We start from the raw sequence: 19,260 nt of genomic DNA on the forward strand, positions 1-19,260 counted from the left end.
AACATCCATGTGCCTAAACAGTTCCAGTTTAATCATACCCAAGCACAGACTTCCAAAACTCATCTTTACACATCAAATGTTCATTTTCATTTCAGTCAGCCACTAATGTGCCACTCTTTGTGTAATGGGGTTCTTTTGGGATGAAGGCTGTCAGAAAGACTTTGGGCTGAACCAGATTTGGTTAGCTGTTTCTATGTGGTCCGATTAGAGTGTGACACCTAATGAGCCACGCATATTTTTTCACATGTAAATGTGTGCATTCATGACGGAGTGCTGAGGAGTGTTGTTCAGGCTCTTCTGTTTTTTTTAGCACTAAGCTAACAAAGTTCAATATTTTTCCTGTGTTTTTGCTACCTATATTTATATTCTAGGTAATATGTTCTAGTGCTGGTTAGCTGCTTATGTATGACTGTATTGTCTGTTTCATGTTAGGTTCCTGTAAGCAGTGTTATTAATCAGTGTTGTGTATCATATCATGCTGTGTTGCGTGTTTGCTTATGTATGCTTTCTCTGTTTCCTGTAGACCACACACAAACAGACATACACTCAAATTCGTCAATAAATAAGATAACTGATAAGCTGGCCTCCAGGCTCCTGATTCTCTGACCGGAATCAGATCCTATTGTCGCTTCACCACTGTAACCCGTCGTGGGAGTGGTAGATTCTACACGACAAAGGCCCTGAGGCCCACCGCGATTAAAAAAGTAGTCCCTCTTGTGTGTTCCAGTGCCCTGTTCCTTTGAGTCTTTTTATGCTGGTTGAATGTTGTTCAGAAGCCAAGCCAAGCCAAGCCACTTTCACATGGGGCTAACATTTTTGACCACCCCAATTTTTTACTATATTTGATATAAAGCAAGCCTAAAAATCTACCAAAAGCTACTAAATAATACTGGAGAATATTTGATTGTATTACGTTTCATCAATGCTGCAAACATTGGGAAGCCGTTTAGGAAAACTCCTGGGGCTAATAAGTTCGGCCTCAAGGATGGATGGACTAAAGGGGAAATATAAGGAAAGACTAATTATTTGCATTTACAGCATTTATCAGACGCCCTTATCCAGAGCGACTTACAGTCAGTAGTTACAGGACAGCCCCCACCTGGAGCAACTGGACACAATGGTAGTAAGTGGGATTCGAACCTGGGTCTGGTTCATAGGCGAGTGTGTTACCCACTAGGCTACTACTAATTATAACAGTGGTCAAAGAGCCAAAAGAAATGAACAAGGTGAAAAAAAGGTGAGCGCGTATTTCCACGCAACCTGCGGCACAATGTGCGCAGCGGGTCACTATTTCACGTCCGCACGCCACGCCGCTGACGTCACGGCGTGTGACGTCAGCGTGTTTACATGCAACGCAGCAGCGGGGCTCCGACGGAAAGCGGTGCAAGCGCCGAAGCGCCGCGGTCGTGCGTGAAACGGCGACGCAGCTCTTCAGTTCCACGGTAAAAACAACAACAACAACGGCCCGTCGCTCTGGCCATTTTGACGCTCGGTCGGTCGGCCGCGTTGGTCGCGCGTTTTGTTCGGCGGCTTTGCATCCCTCTCGGCTCGGTAATCGGCTCAGCGGCACCGCGTTCGGCTCGCGGTTCTTTTTTCTCCCCAGAACGGAGACGCTTTTTTTAACGCGATTCTGTTTCCGACCGTGTTCGTTTTAAAGACTGCGGCTTTATCAGGAAGTATTATTGCCCCCGACAAAAAAAAACAAAAAAACGCCGTTTTGTCCCGAGTCCTTTCAGCGCTGCAGCGTCACGCGGTGGACAAGTAGGCCATGTGTGTTCCCAAACAACAACAACAACAACATCATCATCATCATGGTCACAAAAACCAAAAAATCGCGGTATGAAGCGCCCACCGCTTTGCCAGATCAGCAGCGTCTCCTCCGATGGCGCCGGGCAGACGCGTTCATTCGTGCTTCATTCTCTCCTCGCCACCATAATGGCTTCGTTTTTCTTGTGTTTATTGTTTTTGGTTTGTTCTCCCGACACCGATAAACCTGCACGGCACTGAAGATGTTGCATTTTGCAAACGTATAGTCATATATATATATATATATATATATATATATATATTTTTTTTTTTTTTTTTTTTTTAATGTAAGTTTTTTTTATATGTAGTCCAAGTTGAATTTGATTGATTGTGGTCGTATAGCCAACAACAGCAAAAGGCCTCAAAGGCCCAGAAATGAAAGGGAATCGCACCTGAATGTGAACGGCGCATCGCCATTTGGCTTCCTTTCTCCGATCATTCTTCGGTGGGGTTATAACTGCTTGTGCCGCCAGTGTCCTTATTTACACTTGAAACGCATTCGATGCCCAGGACACCGCCGTGTGACGCCCCTAAACGGTTTGAATTCCCGGACAGGAGGGGTTGAGGGGCAGCGGTGCTTTACCATTCTTTTAAAAAAAGTTTCCCTGTTTGCTGTAGCCATGCCAAATCAAGTTTGGATTTACCCTTACGGCCCTTTGCTATTTGACACTAACTGGAGGGAAAAAGGAAATCGTCCAGGGCATCTACGAGTTTTTTTTACTTTTATTAAGTATATTTGCATATTTTTACCAGATTGTGGGTTTGGATATTTTCCTAAGTCATTTCTGCTGCGACAGACTGTAGGTCCACCTCATACATTGTGTGTTTTTAATAAAGTGGCCAATGAGTTTTCCTTTCTTTTTCACATTGTTTTTGTACCGAAAAGGGACACTCTCAGCTCAGCATGGGTGGGGCAGTAAGTGCAGGAGAGGACAACGACGAGCTGATCGACAACCTGAAGGAGGCGCACTACATCCGCTCGGGACTGGTGGAGCGCGCCTTCCGGGCCATCGACCGCGCCGACTACTACCTGGAGGAGTACCGCGACAACGCCTACAAAGACCTGGCATGGAGGCACGGCAACATTCACCTGTCGGCACCATGTATTTACTCCGAGGTGATGGAGGCGCTGGACCTCCAGCCCGGCCTTTCCTTCCTGAACCTGGGCAGCGGCACGGGCTACCTGAGCACCATGGTGGGCTTGATATTAGGTGGGTGTATCCAGCATTGCTGATAAAAGGGAGGCGGTGGAAATTTTTCCCATTGGTGTAAGACAGCGTTCTTCTAGTGGTTTTATTCTTCTTTTTTTATTTTTTTTATTTTATTTATTATTAATGTTTTATTCTATCACGTTCCATCTCAGGGTTGCCAAATTTGGTCAGATTTCTAGGTGATGATCGGGTGTCATGCGTGCAGCCCGATTTAAATGCTTAGAGGATGAGTAGTGTATGATTATTGGTGCATATTTTTATAGAATTGTTTACCGAGCAGGCCGATTCTTGTTCCAATTCAAAAACTGCCCAGACTTGCATCACTGCTTGGAGCTTCTCTCAATGCAGTCAGTCTAGTTTGTCTACTAAAAGCTTGTCCTCTACCAAGTCCTTCGGAAATAATAGTCTTTTGATCAGCAGCAAATGTGAGTGGAAGGATTCTTATATATAATGGGAATGATTTGGTGTGAGATTATTGCCGAAAGGCACTAGCGCCAGATGAGTCAGAGATGGCAGAATAAGGTGTTACAAAGTCGTTGTAGGTGTAGTGTCATTGTTATAAAACAAATTACAAAACAGCCAGTGCTTAGAGTCTGTCATGCATTTTCACCAAAGATTAGAGTCTTCTAATGTTGCCTAGCAACAAAACCGACAGCTACATGATTGATTTTCACAGCGATATTTCAAGCTTCATTTGATTTGTGTTTTTGTGTCAATACATTTGGATGTGTTGTTGTTTGCATCAACCATTTGTAAATATTACATTTACCGCATTTATCAGAGGGTGGTAGTAGCCTAGTGGTAGTGGTAGTAGTCTTGGTAGTGGTAGTAGGCTAGTGGGTAACACACTCACCTATGAACCAGAAGACCCAGGTTCAAATCCCACCTACTACCATTGTGTCCCTGAGCAATTCACCTAACCCTAAGTTGAACCAGGGGGACTGTCCCTGTAACTACTGATTGTAAGTCGCTCTGGATAAGGGCGTCTGATAAATGCTGTAAATGTAAATATTAACAATAAGGGATTTATGTTCAGTGTAGTTTTTAAGCAAAATGCAAAATATTGAGAGGTTCATATTTAGGTCCCATGACATTAACTTTTTTTTGTTTTTTATATTGGTCTTAGTGGTCCCCTAATATTATATCTGAAGTGTCTCTGCAAAATTCAGCCTTGGTACAGAATTACAGCCACTTCCAGCCAGTCCCACAATGAGATTTCCCCAAGACGCGCCATTTCTGTGTCTGTAGCTTTAAATGATAATGTGGAGGAGAGCGGCTATAAAGTGAAGTGATTACACAGCACACGGTGCACACAGTGAAATTTGTCCTCTGCATTTAACCCATCGCCCTTAGTGAACGGTGGCACCTCAGATAGCACCTTGGCAGATCGGGAACCTTCTGATTACAGGGCCGCTTCCTCAACCCCTAGGCCACCACTGAGTGGCCATTCATGGAAATGAATGTAATCAACACCATTCACCAACCAGAATGTTTGGCACGAACAGGAAGTCGTGTCGGCATTTTTTCCTGAAAACAATATAATTAACCCACTGTTTCCTCAGAGTCTACCATGACGGAACTAAAAAAAAATACATTTGTGCTCATCATTTTACCTCCAATCACAGAGCAACTGTAATGCTTCACACGTTTTCATGCCATGAGGGTCGGTGGAGTTCCTTTTTTAGGGGAGGGAGATTCTCTTGGCGGACAAAGCAGGAGAAAGGGGTAACCTTTCCCCTTATGACGACATAAGGGGACAAATTCCAGATCCAACTGTCTTAGCTGCCGCTCTTTGAACGGCCAAAGCTCTCTTTATACATATCACCATTTCTAGCCACTGCAGGACCATAGACAGGCTGGGAGAACTCGTATTAATGATAAATAATCTCACAAAGTGAAATTTTCATGATAGGCGACTGTTAAACTTTTCTTCACCAGCTTTTCCAAACATCAGTATCTTGTGCATGCTTGTATTAGCGTTAGCGTAGCTGTTTGTTGCCAACATGCAAATACATTTTCACAAAAAGTGAAATTACAGCCAGTTTTTCATGAGAAACGAAAGTACAACCAACATATTGATGAATGGACATGTAGGATCCTTAGAGCTTTTCCACTAGCATTAGCCTGTTGACATGTTTCTTACTGGTTCTTACCAGTTCTCTAACGCAGTTATTGGATTTCCCATTCAAAATAAATTTCCCGGAAGACCCCACTTTAAGAACAATGCAGTACACTGTGTGAAGGGACTACCTGCTACCACTTTTGCAATTCTCTCTGGAATTACCTTACTGATTTAACTGTGTGTATCCAGGCAATCGGGGCACCTAAAGTTCAGAGCACAGTATCACAAGTATTCATGTGATGCCACTTTAATTCTCCCATGATTCTTTTTCACCAGGTTCTTATGGTGTAAACCATGGCGTGGAGCTACATGCAGATGTTATCGAGTACGCCTACCAGAAACTAGACCTCTTCATCAAAACCAGTGACAGCTTTGACAAGTAAGCAGAATCTTTTCAGTTGCTGATTGTGATTTGGAGTCCTTTCTGAATTGTCACTGGGTGGCAGGTTTGAGTTCTGCGAACCCTCCTTCGTTGTTGGAAACTGTCTGGAGATCCCACCTGACAGCCGGAAGTATGACCGTGTGTACTGCGGGGCAGGGGTGCAGAGAGAACATGAGAACTACATGAGGAACCTGCTTAAAGTTGGAGGCATCCTGGTGCTTCCTCTGGAGGAGAAGGTGAGAAATGCACCATTGCAATGTTTTATAAACCCAATGAAGGGTGACTTAACAGCTCCACTCTGGCTGAAATTACTCCATTTAACTTAAGTTTATGTTATCACGCTGAAAAATGTAAATGTTCTATGGATACAAGCTGCATTATGGCTATGCACAAAGTTGCTGAAAATACACGCAGAGGACAAACATCGAAGTTTTCTCTTCAGTTGACCAGGATCACCCGCACAGGGCAAAATACCTGGGACACCAAAAAGATCATCGCCGTGTCCTTTGCTCCACTTGTGCAGCCACGGCACGACAGCAGCGGTAAAGTCAAGGCAGTCCCTCTACGTAAGTAAAGTACAGTTACACATGTCTTTTATTAAAAGCAAAGTTAGAATTAGAAATAGGTTTGTGTAAAACTATGCAGATCTACTATGCAGCATACAGCTTTTACAACATCTTATTTATTAACATTAGTATTAAAAATGTATATATCATTTCTTCACGTGTTTGTCAGATTATGGGCCTGTATCTGTAAAGTATTACATATTTTGTGTAGTATTTTGCATACTATTTACATTATCAGGAACATTTATTAGCTGAAATTGGTAGAAAATACAATAAGGGTAAGTGAGTATACCCACTATTTGGTCATAAAGTATGGCCACATTATGTTGAAGAAGGTGTGTTGAAATTCAACAAATAATGGAATGGATGCCATAGACAAAGCTAGTATGAAAAAGTGGCTTTGTTTTGTGGAAACTGATTGATGAAGTTTTTAATTGCCTCTTTTAAGAAACTGAATGCGTAAATGCTCTGTCTCACCAGCCTTGTTTGAGGTGCGGACTCTGCAGGATCTGGCCCGTCTGTCCATTCGGCACACGCTGAGGACCACCTGCGGCATGTCCGAGTGCCGAATCAAGAATCATGGTGCGCCGTTCACCGGAGCCCGAGCCATGCATCGCTACGGGCCCCGTTTGAAACGTCTGCGCCTATACCGCCGCCGCGACGACTCCCTCGTCCTCCGCGACTCCGCCATCCCCTCACTGATGGACTACAGCAGCCACAAGGCGGCGGAGGAAGAAGAGGAGGAGGAGGAAGAATTGGAGCAACTGTGCTGCAAGCGAGGAGACTACAAGCTCGAGGACGATGATGGGGAGGAGGGGCAGAGACGAGACGAGGGAGACGAGGCGGGCCGGGCTGAAGCCCCACCTGAGCCGCCTGTCAATCTCCTCCGGGAGAGGATCTTGGGATTGCCTCTACCTGAGCCACTGAAGATGTACCTGCTGTACTACCGCGAGAAATAAGCAGAAGACCTTCACCCCACCCTTCTCCCAAAATGACACACGGACAGGTGGTCCACTCTTCACATTGTTAGCTGTCAGGGTGTGACGCTAGGGGTTCGGGGTGGTGACACTATTGTGCTCGTATCTCTGTTCAGACCATTTACTTTTCAGATGAACTGGGATCAGGTTGGCAGGATGCTTTTTGCTGATTGATGTTGTGAAGATGTTGCTGAGGACAGAGACGAATTGCTAAAGCATTGCAATGTTTTGTGCGTGTGTGAGGGAATGGGGAGACCTTTGGTCTGGTGTTCTCCAGTTTGGTCCATATAATGATTGGATTTTGACTGTACTGTACATCTCTATTGCGCTCCTACACTCTCTGCGGCATCCTGTCTCTGTTCTGTTATCATGTTCTGTGTGTATTCGTTCTTCGTTTATTATGGGGATTCATCTACTGTGTCCACCTACGCAATTATGATCACTTCAGTTTGTAGAGAACTGTTTCATTATGGCAATATTTCCAGTCTTCGGTCTATTACTTTGCATTGATACTTTGTTACAGTATATTGCAATATGTTGTCTGATTTTATAAATGTATTAGTTGTCCAGTATCGGAAGCAGAACGAAAAAAAAAAAAAAAATAACGGAAATATTAGACGTTTTTTATGTTTAATTGTCTGGTGATATTTGCATTTTGTCCGCTGCTTCACGGGAAGGTGACACATACCAGCACAATGGTGCAACGGGGGGGAGATAAAAGTAGTTTTTGTACATAATGAGGATTTGTCTAAATATATATATATCTTTTTCTCCATTTGTATTTCTTTGTTACTTAACTTGGAATTTTTTTTTGTCACCAGCTTTATGCTTTTCCAGAATGTTGAGTGTTGGTTGATTTATTATTATACGCTTTAATGTTTGACATGAGGGGGGGGGTATTGTTTTCTTTTTTTTTCCCATACTAATTGAAAATTATACTGTTTGGGAGCAAAATATAACCGTGCCATTTTGTCATTTCATTTGTTTTCTGACTGCTGTAAAGTTGAACATTTGGGGGCCTTTTTTAACGTTGGGAATAGTGACAATTAACAGGGCATATGCCTTTTTGAAAGTAATGGCTTTATTGCCTATAAATTATGCCCTTTTTTATTCCAAAATTGAATTCATGTAGGCTTTTACAGGTATCAGTAATAGAAAAATGAAAAATGAAGGGCCAATTGCTGCAGTGCTTTTATAGACGTACGGCATGAAGAGTGTACTGTGCACTTGATGTCACATCAAGTTTGTCTTCGCGCTAATAAAATAAATTCAAACAAGAAAGGACTTCTTGTAAGTTATCTGCATCTTGGAGAGGAAAAACCTTACTTCCTGCCCAGCCCCTTTGGTTGGTGTATAATTATTTCAGACACCCAGAAGGCAAAAGTATAAAGAAGAAAACTAGTAAACCAGAGACCGACAAACGCTCCCCATACGCCACATCTTATAGAGCAACATGAAAATATTCTTCTAAATCGGTAAAGCACACAAAATAACACCACATGCAAATTCAAATCTTGTTAGAAAAGTTTATATTTATGTATTATAAGTTAATTTTACTGGATCATTTACTGGGGTTTTGTGTGTGATATATCTGTGTCATAGTTCATTAATGCTTTGCCTTCACTCCCCATTTTCACGTCCTGCTTATAGCGTCCAACAAGTCTCACTCTAAATCAGAATTAAAATTCCCTGACTTTTACATGACTTTCCCTGACCAAAAAGCATAATTTCCATGATCTCCCGTACAAAGAAATGGCAAATACGTTTTGGTGCTGAGCAGAAAAGGCCATTTAAAGGGGTTATAGAATTCAAAATTGCATTTACGTCATTGTTGAATATAAGCTTGGCGTGTTGAATGGAACAGACCAAAACCTCAACTCCATCTCTGACATCCTCTTCATGTTTTATTGGATAAATTCTTCATTTACAGGCCAAATATCTTGAAATTTGCACTTGTCTGGCATGTTTGGCAAGTTATCAAGTGTGTTTTGCATTCTAAAAAGTTGCACAAATTTAAAGCGGGAGAGGTTTTGAGCACAATAACCTGTGACTTTCTGGCTTGTGTGTGTTACCCCTACACTGTGTCCTTGTTACATTATCTTCTGGGGCAGTGGTGGCCTAAGCTGACTTGTAATCAGAAGGTTTCCGGTTCCAATCCCGAGCCGCCAAGGTGCCACTGAGCAAATCACCGTCCCCACACACTGCTCCCCGTGCGCCTGTCATGGCTGCCCACTGCTCACTGTGTGCACTGAGTGCTGTGTCACATGTGACAACTAATCGCTTTCACATCAGGTTTTGGCTACTACACTATGTTATAAATTCCCTGAATGGGACCCAGACGATCAAATTCACTCGACTCGCGCTGTGGAAATTTACTGTAAGTTTTACTGAAATTCCCTGACCTGTAGGAACCCATCACACGCTATCCTAAACAGCCTAGTCCTGTTAAACAGGGTCGTGCATCCATAGACATACCACCCACTCCTCCAATAAGGGTAGAGTGCAGTGTGAATGGCAACAAAACATTGACTGTTAATTAATGAGAAGGGGAAAAACACACACAAACACCACCACTTAATATTAATACATATTCTTTTAATAACTATAAAAGGAAGAAGATGGCATTGTGAACCTCTGCATTCCCAAGTGGGCCAAACATGACAAGCAGTAATGAAACCTGACAACAAAACAGCGCAATGAACAGTAATCCGTAAACTGAGCTTCTGTCCTGAAACTCTCATTAAACTTGATTAAGACATTAGTTTGGGTTCAGTGGTCGTGACTACATAAAATTAATCGGATATAAGACACATTTCACATTTTGGTGACCACACCGAATAATCTGCAATAGTTTGTAAAACTCATAACATGCTGAGTAAGGTAGTGTTCAGCTTTTTGTGGTCCAACAGAGGCTGCTTGATCAAAAGGGCTTTTATATAGTATGTGCTGATCAAGCCTTTATACAGTATCTATTAAAAAGTTTTTCATGTGCAATAAAATCAATCATTCTCACCAGGCATGACATATAAACCAGAAAGTGTGCATTTCCATCAATTTGAAGCTGTAAAAATGCAATATTCTTAAATACTATTGCAAGTACTGCCGGAGTACAAGGAAATGTATGAATATGAGAGAAAACACAAAAATACATTTGTACTTAACCATAAATAATAAAAAAAAAAAAAAATCCAAAAATAAAAGAAAATCTATTTAACAAAACATATCTATATTTACCTGTACATATATGGACATAGATGGTCTTGCAATAATAATGAATCTCTTTCATAACTGCTAAAGTGACACACACACACACACACAGACAGACAGACAATGGGGTCAAAGGAACCTATAATAGCAGCAAGCCATGGCAGTGCCCAGGCTGGTACGGACAGGACAGGACTGGATAGGATAGAGCGTGACTGAAATGGACAGCATTTAGTGACAAAGGCAGCAAGGCTGAGTTATGAGACCGGTGGTGTAGCACAGATGGAGTCTGCCCCACGACAGACACCATTCAGGCACAAAGGAGACCGAGTTGACCAGTGGTGTATATAAAGTCTTCAGGCAGACGATGGATATGTGGGTAAAATCTACAGCATTTTCTGAGAAGGGCTCTATGTTTTCTTTACTCAAATAGCTGAACTCAATGGCAGCAAACTGGAAGTGGATGAACATTCACAATATGCAGTGAATATGCAGCCATTAAATAGAGTTCAACATTCAATTGTTTTTTTCCCTGTCACCAATGGCTGTTTGCAGTCAAATTTAAAGTATTGGGACACTAAGACCCAGGGGAGTCTGAAATTCTCTCAGCCTCTTCCTCACATTGTTGGTAAAGCTTTGGGGAATCTAAGGCACCCTGGATACCTGCTGTTTTTGGTATAGTGTTGCACTTAAAAAAAAAAATTTTTTTTTTTAAAAGTCCCAATCCATCAATCCGACCTTCCATTCAGGTGCTTCAAGCAAAACGGAGTCTACAGACTGCCGGCATAGAAAGTATCTCGCACAGTCAATTACCAAGGGTTATGGTCCACTGAAACACACAGAGGGAAAGAGAGAGCATGTGTCTGACAAACTGTCAGAACCAGCTGCCCTAACTTAAGTCCATAAAAGGAACAAAATCAAAGTCTGTGTTTCATACACACTCTCTCTCACACAGACACACACACAGAGGAAACATGTGGTTCAGTAGTACCGAAACCCATGGCAGAAAAACTGCTATACCAATCAGGAATGAAGATGTAGACCTGGCACCTGACACCGGTTACAGTCCACACGTCGGACAGGGCAGGACCCCTGACCTCTCGTGCAACATCACTGTAATCACAGTGATGACATCACACAGTTGCCTGACATACAGGAGGCCAGCTGTGATCTTCAGTTTGTTGATCAAGAATTCTTTTCATTTTCAGTCTTGCATTGTTAGTGTTACGATGCATCGCGAGGTCCTAGGAGAACGTTCCGGAATTGGTCACGGACATGGCTGGCCAGTTTACAGAACTGAAGAATCTACTGCCGGAAGCTAAATCCTGAACTCTGGACATGTTAACAGAAAGTGGGGGGTGGTCTCATGCCTCAGGACTTGTTGGGGTTCCCAGAGGTTCAGGGAGGTGGGTGGTTCACTTTGGCACAAGCCCACGGGATTGTGGGTAGAGAGGGTGCCCTGAGCCGGAAGGGCTGTGTGCAGAGGTTGGGGTACTCGACTTCTTGCCAGTTTTCGGCCGACTGGGGAGAAATGAAAAAATATAAATGATATAACCAAAAAAGTTCACGGGTTCTATTACAAAGAATCAGATCTCTCACCCAGACTTGGGCTTCTTGGTTGGGCCCCCAATAACAGGAGCCCCAGTGGGGCTGAGCCCCAAGCTGCTGTGCAAGCCGCCAGCATCCACCTGGATCTCATCTTCGTCCCTCAGGGCATCTTCCAGCGCGGCTGCCACTTTGGGTGCAATAACCGGGCCCTCGTACTCCTTGGTGGTCCGAATGGGCATGTCCAGCTCTAACATCATGATGTTCTCAGCCTGAGAATGACAATAAGGGGAAAATGATATAGCATAACATGGACACTGAAATCGAAGAGGAGGTAGCAAAGCTGAGCCATACTCTGTATCTGATGTCAGCTTGCATCATCATGGCCAGCCGAGCATGCTGACTCAATGGCCTCCTGTAGCCCACCGCTGACACCGGCCTTGTCATCATCCTTTGATCACTGCAAGAGATGTTAGTGATAAAAATGAGATGCAAGCCTAAATTATAAATGAAATGAACCATGGACAATTCCTTTTCTGACATCTTACATTTCCAACCTTTCTCGCTCATGTCTATTCCTTCTATGGAACATTACAGATACTTGTCCAATCATCTCCAAACTGGTCTACTGTTACTCATTTCTGGCTGGTCTGCCTCCAAGTGCTCAGGAACTAGGGAAGCATTCATCTAGACTCTTCTAGATGTCATGGCTCCTAGGTGGTGGAATGTACTTCCACTATATGTTTGAACATCTGTGCAAATGCAAGCTGGAAAGAATCATTTTTAGAGAATACAGATTAAATACGGCTGATGTGTATATTTAATAATATACCAGAAGGTTAATATGCAGAAGGTTGAGTTCTGGGTTATTATTTGCAGATTGGGTCCCAGTAAAGGGATTTTCAATGATAGCACTTTAAGAATAGTAAAAAGTTGAAAGGAAAATAAATAAGAAATCTAGAAATAAATGAAGCCTCTCTGGCATTCTTTGAATTTAATATCTTGCAGTGAGCCAGGATAACATTACAGTCCTGGGAAAGGACCTGCTTTTTCTGGAAGGGATGCAACGGTAGCAGTATAGATTACACAGTGACATTTAAGGACTAATACACAAAATCTTTTTATGACCTTAAATTCAATCTTTATCTTTTTATGTGTTTTACAGTCGTTTAACAGAATTTGTTTGGGTTTATATTTGCATCCATTTTCTCTTCAACCACTTATCAGATCAGATATAAATTTTGCTGCCCTCTGCTGGGTCAGCTGCTCATCCTCCCAGCAATCGCTCCTAACTTACTCCTCAATACGGGTAATGGGGCGCAGCTTCCAGGTATCATCCTCTTCATCAAAGAAGGCCCTGTTCTCAGTCTTTGTCTTCTCCTCCAGTGGAATGAAGTTTTCCATTATCAGTGTCCTGACAGAGAAAAAGAAAAAATAAATAAATAAAAAATTTTATATAATATATGTGTGTGTGTGTGTGTATATATATATATATCAGAGAATAAGAAAAAAAGCTGAACTATTAGGTTGTGTCAGGCAATCAAAATAATTTAAATATAAATATATAATATAAAAAGGGTAATAGAGAATCACTAATGAAAAATCCAAGCCTATTAATCTACACTAGTCAAATATGCAAATGAAAAAAAAATAGTTTATTTTTTATGTTTTTTTAAATCCACTGGGACTGAAGAGTTTGCATACTTTAGTTTGAGCTCTCTGGTCAGCTCATTCTGAGTCTGGCCCAGCTCTTGTCTCTCCTTAATATGCGCATCCTGAATATCCTGGATCTCCGACTTCACAGCCTGCAGCTTTGCAAAGAGCTGAAAAGACAGAGAGAAGGTTAAATGAGAGACAGGGTGAAATAAATGGGATGACGGATGGAGATGTGAGGAGAAAAATCATAACAGAGTGAGAAAAAAAAAAAACTTCCCTACAGAAATATAGCCATGCAGAAGCAAATGAGTCAAGTCCAGTCATGTGCAAACATGAGCTCACTTCAGGAAATGGGCCAATTATTGAAGAGATAATGAGCACTGCCAGGCTTGGCCTACAAACCTGGGCACGGCTGATAAAAAGCAAAGAAAGAATAAAGAATGAGGTAAATGTGTTTATATGTGCTCAAACTTGCCTTTTTCAGTTTCTTTGTTTTGATGTCCACTTCCTGCTGCAATGAGCTGTAGGTCTCTTTCAGCTCCAGGGTCTCCTCATCCTGACACTCCACCTGCTGCTGCATCTCCCTTTCCCGCCGTTTCTGCATGTGCACACACACACAATTCCTATCAGAGCATTGTGATTGCAATAACTGTGTAATAACTAACAATAGGCAATAAGAAAATGTCTGGGCAAGTCTACAAAGTTGTACACTTTTTGTATATTGTTAGTTATTACACAGTTAATACCCAAAGATTGGTTAAAGGAAAGTGGAATTAAATTCATACATGAGCATATTGAAAAATTCAATTTCAGCTTGACACAATACTGTAACACAGCGGTGGACTGTGTTTCATACACTGTTAGATTTGTGTCCCTAAAAATTGTGTGACGCCATTCAGAACAGTTTGCTCTAGTGCTGCATGATTAATCTAATCGCAATCGTAATCGCGATGTCAGTCTGTGCGATTACATGAATGCAAAACCTGCGATTTAAATGATTAGTACATGGATTAAATCAGCAACATATCCGATCCGGTTTGTGAGCTGACTGAAGTCTCACTTCAGTCGGATGTGACGTATTTGGTCACATGACTTTTGATTCGGAGACATATGGGTAGACGCCGCATGACGCGCTGCATCGTACGTCAACGTCGCCGCCATATTGCGAGAGGCTCTGCTGTGGCGTGAAGCATATACATGTCTATGGAAAGAAGTGCATAAAAATGCCTCACTCTTGTGCTGCTTGGGGCTGTACAAACCGCTGTATGCTCCAAACCAGATCCCGGGGATTACATTTCATAGGTAAGGCTGGACAATTGTTTTGAATATATTTGTCATTAAAAAAAATCCCGTTTTATAAGTCTTAACCTTAGCTAAGATAGGCTAAGCTAGCGAAGTTATGCATTCCTGTGTTCAAGTCAGCCTCCAAACAACGTTTTGGCTAAACGTAGGCATTAACTATTTAGACTGTTCTTAGCTGTTTAGTTAACTTTTCTCAAACTTTGAAGGTTTCCTAAAGAAATTCACCTCAGTTTACAAATCTTAACCTTAGCTAAGCTAGCAAAGCTATGCATCCCTGAGTTCAAGTCAGCCTCCAAACAACGTTTTGGTTAAACGTATATAATACGGGATTGGCCAAATATAATCAAAACAGTTGTTTAGCCTTACCAGGGTTTGTCATTTGACTGTAATGTAAAAGGGTTTTTGTGATTAATTTAGTAGAATATTGTATTTTGAAAGCACTGGGCATTTCAGGTTGTTATAAGTAGTTTGTATGTTTCACTTTGAAATTAAACATTTCACTATTAGTAATTTGTATGCGACTTTTCATTGATATACAAGCAAGTGTCCTTTATCATATCGCAATCGCATATCGCAATATTGATCTCAATAATCGCAATATGTCTTTATCCCAAAATCGTGCAGCCCTAGTTTGATCCTGCCTTAATTCATCTATTATAGGTCAGTGGGAAATGCCCAACCTGCTCAGCTATTTCTTGTCGTTTCAGATCCAGAATCCTCTGCTGTTCGTTGGTATGATCCACAATGTTCTTCCCGCCAACCAAGAGTTTACTTTCCATCGCCTGGGAGACACAGACAGAAACTTTTATTACCCTGGGTTAGAGTCTCGAGAACAATTCTAACACGGTGAACGCACACTCAAGGTGAAATAGCATAATATCATGCTAAAAAAAAAAAAAAAAAAGCAAGAGAGAGACATTTTCCATAAACAGACTAAATTTAGACTCTGAACACAAACTAGACCATAAATGGTAAAAACGCTCTGCTCAGCGAACAGAAGCAGAGTTAGTTTACAGGCTAACATTAGTAAACTAACCAGCTCAGATTACAGGTCAACATTCCCCCTTTACCTTGACTTTGGCCGCCAGCAGCTCACTGGCATCCTTCTCCTTGCGCATGTCATCCATCTTCTTCTCCTTCTCTTTCAGGAGGCGCTGTTTGTCCTCTGCTACTAGACTACGATCTTCCATGATCGCTCTCCTCTCCTTCTCCAGCTTCTCCTGCTGCTCCTTCCAGTAATCCGCCCCGGACTTGTCCTCATCCTCTTCATCTTCGTCGTCCTCCTCCTCGCCATCTTCCACAAATTCCTCGCCGCTCTCCCCAACTCTCCTTCTTTGTCTTTTCTTCTTCTTCCTCCCAGACCTTTTCTCAAGCTGTTCTTTCAGGCGGGCAATCTCCTCCTGGAACTGCCTGAGCAGGGCGTCCTTGGGGTCTTCATTTATGCGGGGTTTATTCTTGATGTTCTTTGCCCGGTTTGAATACCTCAGGGTGGTCAGGGTCTCCTCCACATTGTAGGACGCCGGCCCAATGTTGGCCACCATGACCGTTCGGGCGTTGCCCCCCAGCGAGTCCTGGAGAAGGCGGGTGAGTTTTGAGTCACGGTAAGGTATGTGGGTGTTCCTGCAGTCCACCAGGGCAGAGATGACGTTGCCCAGGGCTGAGAGGGACAGGTTGATCTTGGTCGCCTCCTTGAGACGCTCCCCCTGAGCTCCGGTCTTGGTCTGCCGTTCACTGCCGGCCAGGTCTACAAGGTTCAGCTTGCCGACACGGATGTGGTTCTCGCCATCGACGCCAAGTTCACTGCACTCTATGGTGATGACAAAGATGGCGTGCGAGCGGGAGCTGTGCTCGTTCATGTTGGTGGCACCCACAGAGCGGTTCTGGTTGCCCAGGTTCATGACGTGCTCAATCTCCCGTACGCTCTTAGTGACGAACGAGGAAAGGTCCTTCACATAAACGCCCGTGTCAGGCCTCTCCTTGAGATCTAGACGACGGGACTGGTCCTTGGACAGCAGGTCCCTGATCTCCTCTTGGTAGATCTCCAGATACGAGGCCCTGACCAGATATTGTTGGTTCTGTGAGCGAGAGATGTGGGTGAAGATGTGTTCAAATGAGTTGGGGATGACGCCTCTCCTCTCAGGATCATTCCGGACCCCCTCCATGGTGTAGGTTTTCCCAGTGCCTGTCTGACCATAAGCAAAAATGGTCCCATTGAACCCTTGCAGGACCGAATCAACCAAGGGCCTGAAGGTCTCATCATAGAGATCCACCTGCTTGGAGCTCCAGTCATAGACCGAGTCAAAGGTGAATACTTTAGGGAGCTCGTGAGAGGAGGTTTTGGGGTTCCTCACTGACACCTGGCCCAGCTTCACATCCACGGACACCACCCTCTCGTAGTTGGCTGCGCGCTCCTTCTCGTTCATCGGTCGGCATCGCACCACCACCTTCACGGTCTCCGAGCTCTTGCTTTTGGACATGGTGACTGAGAACACGAACACCTCACAAGTCTGCTGGTTCGGGCGTATGTGCTTCAAGTATTTGGGGCGGTTGTCACAGTGATAAAGCCACCAGCATCAGTGCCTAGAAGAAAAATTCAATGAAAGAGTTCATCCTGGCTGCAGACAAGCAATGCAAAGCTCTACAACCTATTTATTTAATACAATATTTTTGTTTAAATTAACCTTTGAATTAATTCAGACAATTATGTTATTACATACAACTCAATGGTTGTTACATAAAACTTAATCTAAGTCGGTAGACCCCTTAGGGGCAAGAAATATTTTAAGGCCACCCCCTCTCAACATTAAATATAATTAGTATTGTTAAGTACTATTACAAATATTTAATATAAACAGTACAGGCCAAAAGTTTGGACACACCTTATCATTTATTTTCATGAGCATTTACGTTGGTAGATTCTCACTGAAGGCATCAAAACTACGAATGAACACATGTGGAGTTATGTACCTTACAAAAAGTGGAGATCTGGCCTCCACAGTCACCGGACCTGAACCCAGTCGAGATGGTTTGGGGCGAGCTGGACCACAGAGTGAAGGCAAAGGGGCCAACAAGTGCTAAACACCTCTGGGAACTCCTTCAAGACTGTTGGAGAACCATTTCAGATGACGTCCTCTTGAAGCTCACCGAGAGAATGCCAAGAGTGTTCAAAGCAGTAATCAGAGCAAAGGGTGTCTATTTTGAAGAAACTAGAATATAAAACATGTTTTCAGTTATTTCACCTTTTTTGTTAAGTACATAACTCCACATGTGTTCATTCATAGTTTTGATGCTTTCAGTGAGAATCTACCAATGTAAATGGTCATGAAAATAAAGAAAACACATTGAATGATCTCCATTTGAGAACCACTGATCTGTATAACCTCTACACATCCAGAGCTGGCTTGACCCTCACATGCATTTATCACCGATGGGCACCATGCAACCTCGTTGGCCAACATTTCTTCTTTTTTTTGTTCTTGAAATCAAACCAGCATAAATTATTCTTATCGTTCAGCCCAGATCAATAAATGATGCGGTCCACATTGCCAGGAGGCAAGTTGAGACTCATCAGACAGAAATGAATATTTCTGGGGTCACGTTCCATTTTCCTGATCGAGGTCAGACGCCATTATCTCAGGTACCAGCAAATAAAGCGGATGTCGTGGAGCTCGACGGAGGCTAAAAAAAATAAAAAACCTCGGCAGTACATCTCGGCTCAATTTACCGGTCGTGCGACGACGTGCTCCCCCGTCAAGGTTCTCCGACAGGTCCCGAAACGATACCCGAAATCCCCACCCTAACCCAGAGTTTTATTTTTAGAATTATTAACCTTGACCGCGAGGATGACGAGCAGCATCGTCCCGTGAGAGGGATGAAATGTCTGAACACCTGGCTAGCTGCTGCTAGCGACCCGACGTTAGCTTAGCTGCCGCACGGACAACATTTCATTAGGAAACAGTTGACGTTTCCAAACGTCCGTCCATCTTCGGCGTTGCGCCCGTGGCAAATAAGCCAGTCGATGCTAAGTTAGCAGGCTAATAAGCCGCAGGGCAGGAGGATCGGGAGGGGGGCTTAGCAACGGCAAAACAAATAGATCACAACCAAATATCCCGCAAGATGTTAAACGCCTCAGCACTTAAAATCAACTTTAAAAAGAAAAGGGGAAAAAAGACCGCTTACGGAGAAGGAAGAGGTAGGGTCGGCGTGCGAAAGAGCTGCCAAAGCAGCTGGACCCGCTGCCAAGTGTAGATCCCTGATTCAGAGATAAGTACCCGAAATCCAGCACCCCGAGTCAGGCAGCCATTACCGCCCTCCTTCCAGCATCCAGTACCGCTGCGCGCCGTGTTGCCAGGTGCGCGTATTACACGCATTCAAACCGATCAAAACGCAAGCCGATAGGTGCGCAAACTCGGCAAAGAGCCACAACAATAAATAGGAATACATGTCGTGGGTCAGATAAGGTGGAAATGTATATTTTGATCCACTTCGA

General features: G+C 43.2%; 2 protein-coding genes across 7 annotated transcripts; one reads left to right on the plus strand and one right to left on the minus strand.

Annotated features, from left to right (window-relative positions):
• Positions 1-1,310: 1,310 nt before the first annotated feature.
• pcmtd2b (protein-L-isoaspartate (D-aspartate) O-methyltransferase domain containing 2b) lies at positions 1,311-8,345 on the plus strand. Its single transcript, XM_028993572.1, has 6 exons — positions 1,311-1,442; positions 2,693-3,017; positions 5,416-5,518; positions 5,586-5,757; positions 5,964-6,087; positions 6,568-8,345. The coding sequence occupies exons 2-6, from the start codon at positions 2,711-2,713 to the stop codon at positions 7,044-7,046; spliced, it is 1,185 nt and encodes a 394-aa protein (XP_028849405.1). The 5' UTR covers positions 1,311-1,442; positions 2,693-2,710; the 3' UTR covers positions 7,047-8,345.
• Positions 8,346-9,666: 1,321 nt separating this feature from the next.
• Positions 9,667-19,093, minus strand: kif3b (kinesin family member 3B). 6 transcript variants are annotated; one of them, XM_028994680.1, is made up of 9 exons: positions 18,951-19,093; positions 15,842-17,351; positions 15,452-15,553; positions 13,945-14,067; positions 13,518-13,636; positions 13,111-13,227; positions 12,168-12,273; positions 11,868-12,085; positions 9,667-11,789 (listed from the first exon to the last, which is right to left on the minus strand). In XM_028994680.1, the coding sequence occupies exons 2-9, from the start codon at positions 17,246-17,248 to the stop codon at positions 11,684-11,686; spliced, it is 2,298 nt and encodes a 765-aa protein (XP_028850513.1). In that variant the 5' UTR covers positions 17,249-17,351; positions 18,951-19,093; the 3' UTR covers positions 9,667-11,683. The 6 variants fall into 6 exon arrangements, 4 of the variants coding, with proteins under 4 accessions (XP_028850513.1, XP_028850516.1, XP_028850515.1 ...); XM_028994683.1 differs by lacking the exon at positions 18,951-19,093 and adding an exon at positions 18,601-18,785; XM_028994682.1 differs by lacking the exon at positions 18,951-19,093 and adding an exon at positions 18,496-18,605.
• Positions 19,094-19,260: the final 167 nt, after the last annotated feature.

Source organism: Denticeps clupeoides, chromosome 10 (genome assembly GCF_900700375.1).
Source record: "Denticeps clupeoides chromosome 10, fDenClu1.1, whole genome shotgun sequence".
NCBI lineage: Eukaryota > Metazoa > Chordata > Actinopteri > Clupeiformes > Denticipitidae > Denticeps > Denticeps clupeoides.

What these genes read in the sequence shown, in the direction of transcription:
- pcmtd2b (XM_028993572.1), top strand. Translation starts at nt 2,711, where the DNA reads ATGGGTGGGGCAGTAAGTGCAGGAGAGGACAACGACGAGCTGATCGAC. An exon ending in CATGGTGGGCTTGATATTAG is followed by an intron (nt 3,018 to 5,415) that starts GTGGGTGTATCC and finishes CTTTTTCACCAG; the next exon opens with GTTCTTATGGTGTAAACCAT. An exon ending in AGTCAAGGCAGTCCCTCTAC is followed by an intron (nt 6,088 to 6,567) that starts GTAAGTAAAGTA and finishes CTGTCTCACCAG; the next exon opens with CCTTGTTTGAGGTGCGGACT.
- kif3b (XM_028994680.1), bottom strand. Translation starts at nt 17,248, where the DNA reads ATGTCCAAAAGCAAGAGCTCGGAGACCGTGAAGGTGGTGGTGCGATGC. An exon ending in GACAAGAAATAGCTGAGCAG is followed by an intron (nt 14,068 to 15,451) that starts GTTGGGCATTTC and finishes GTGCACATGCAG; the next exon opens with AAACGGCGGGAAAGGGAGAT. An exon ending in AAGCTGACATCAGATACAGA is followed by an intron (nt 12,086 to 12,167) that starts GTATGGCTCAGC and finishes TGTCATTCTCAG; the next exon opens with GCTGAGAACATCATGATGTT.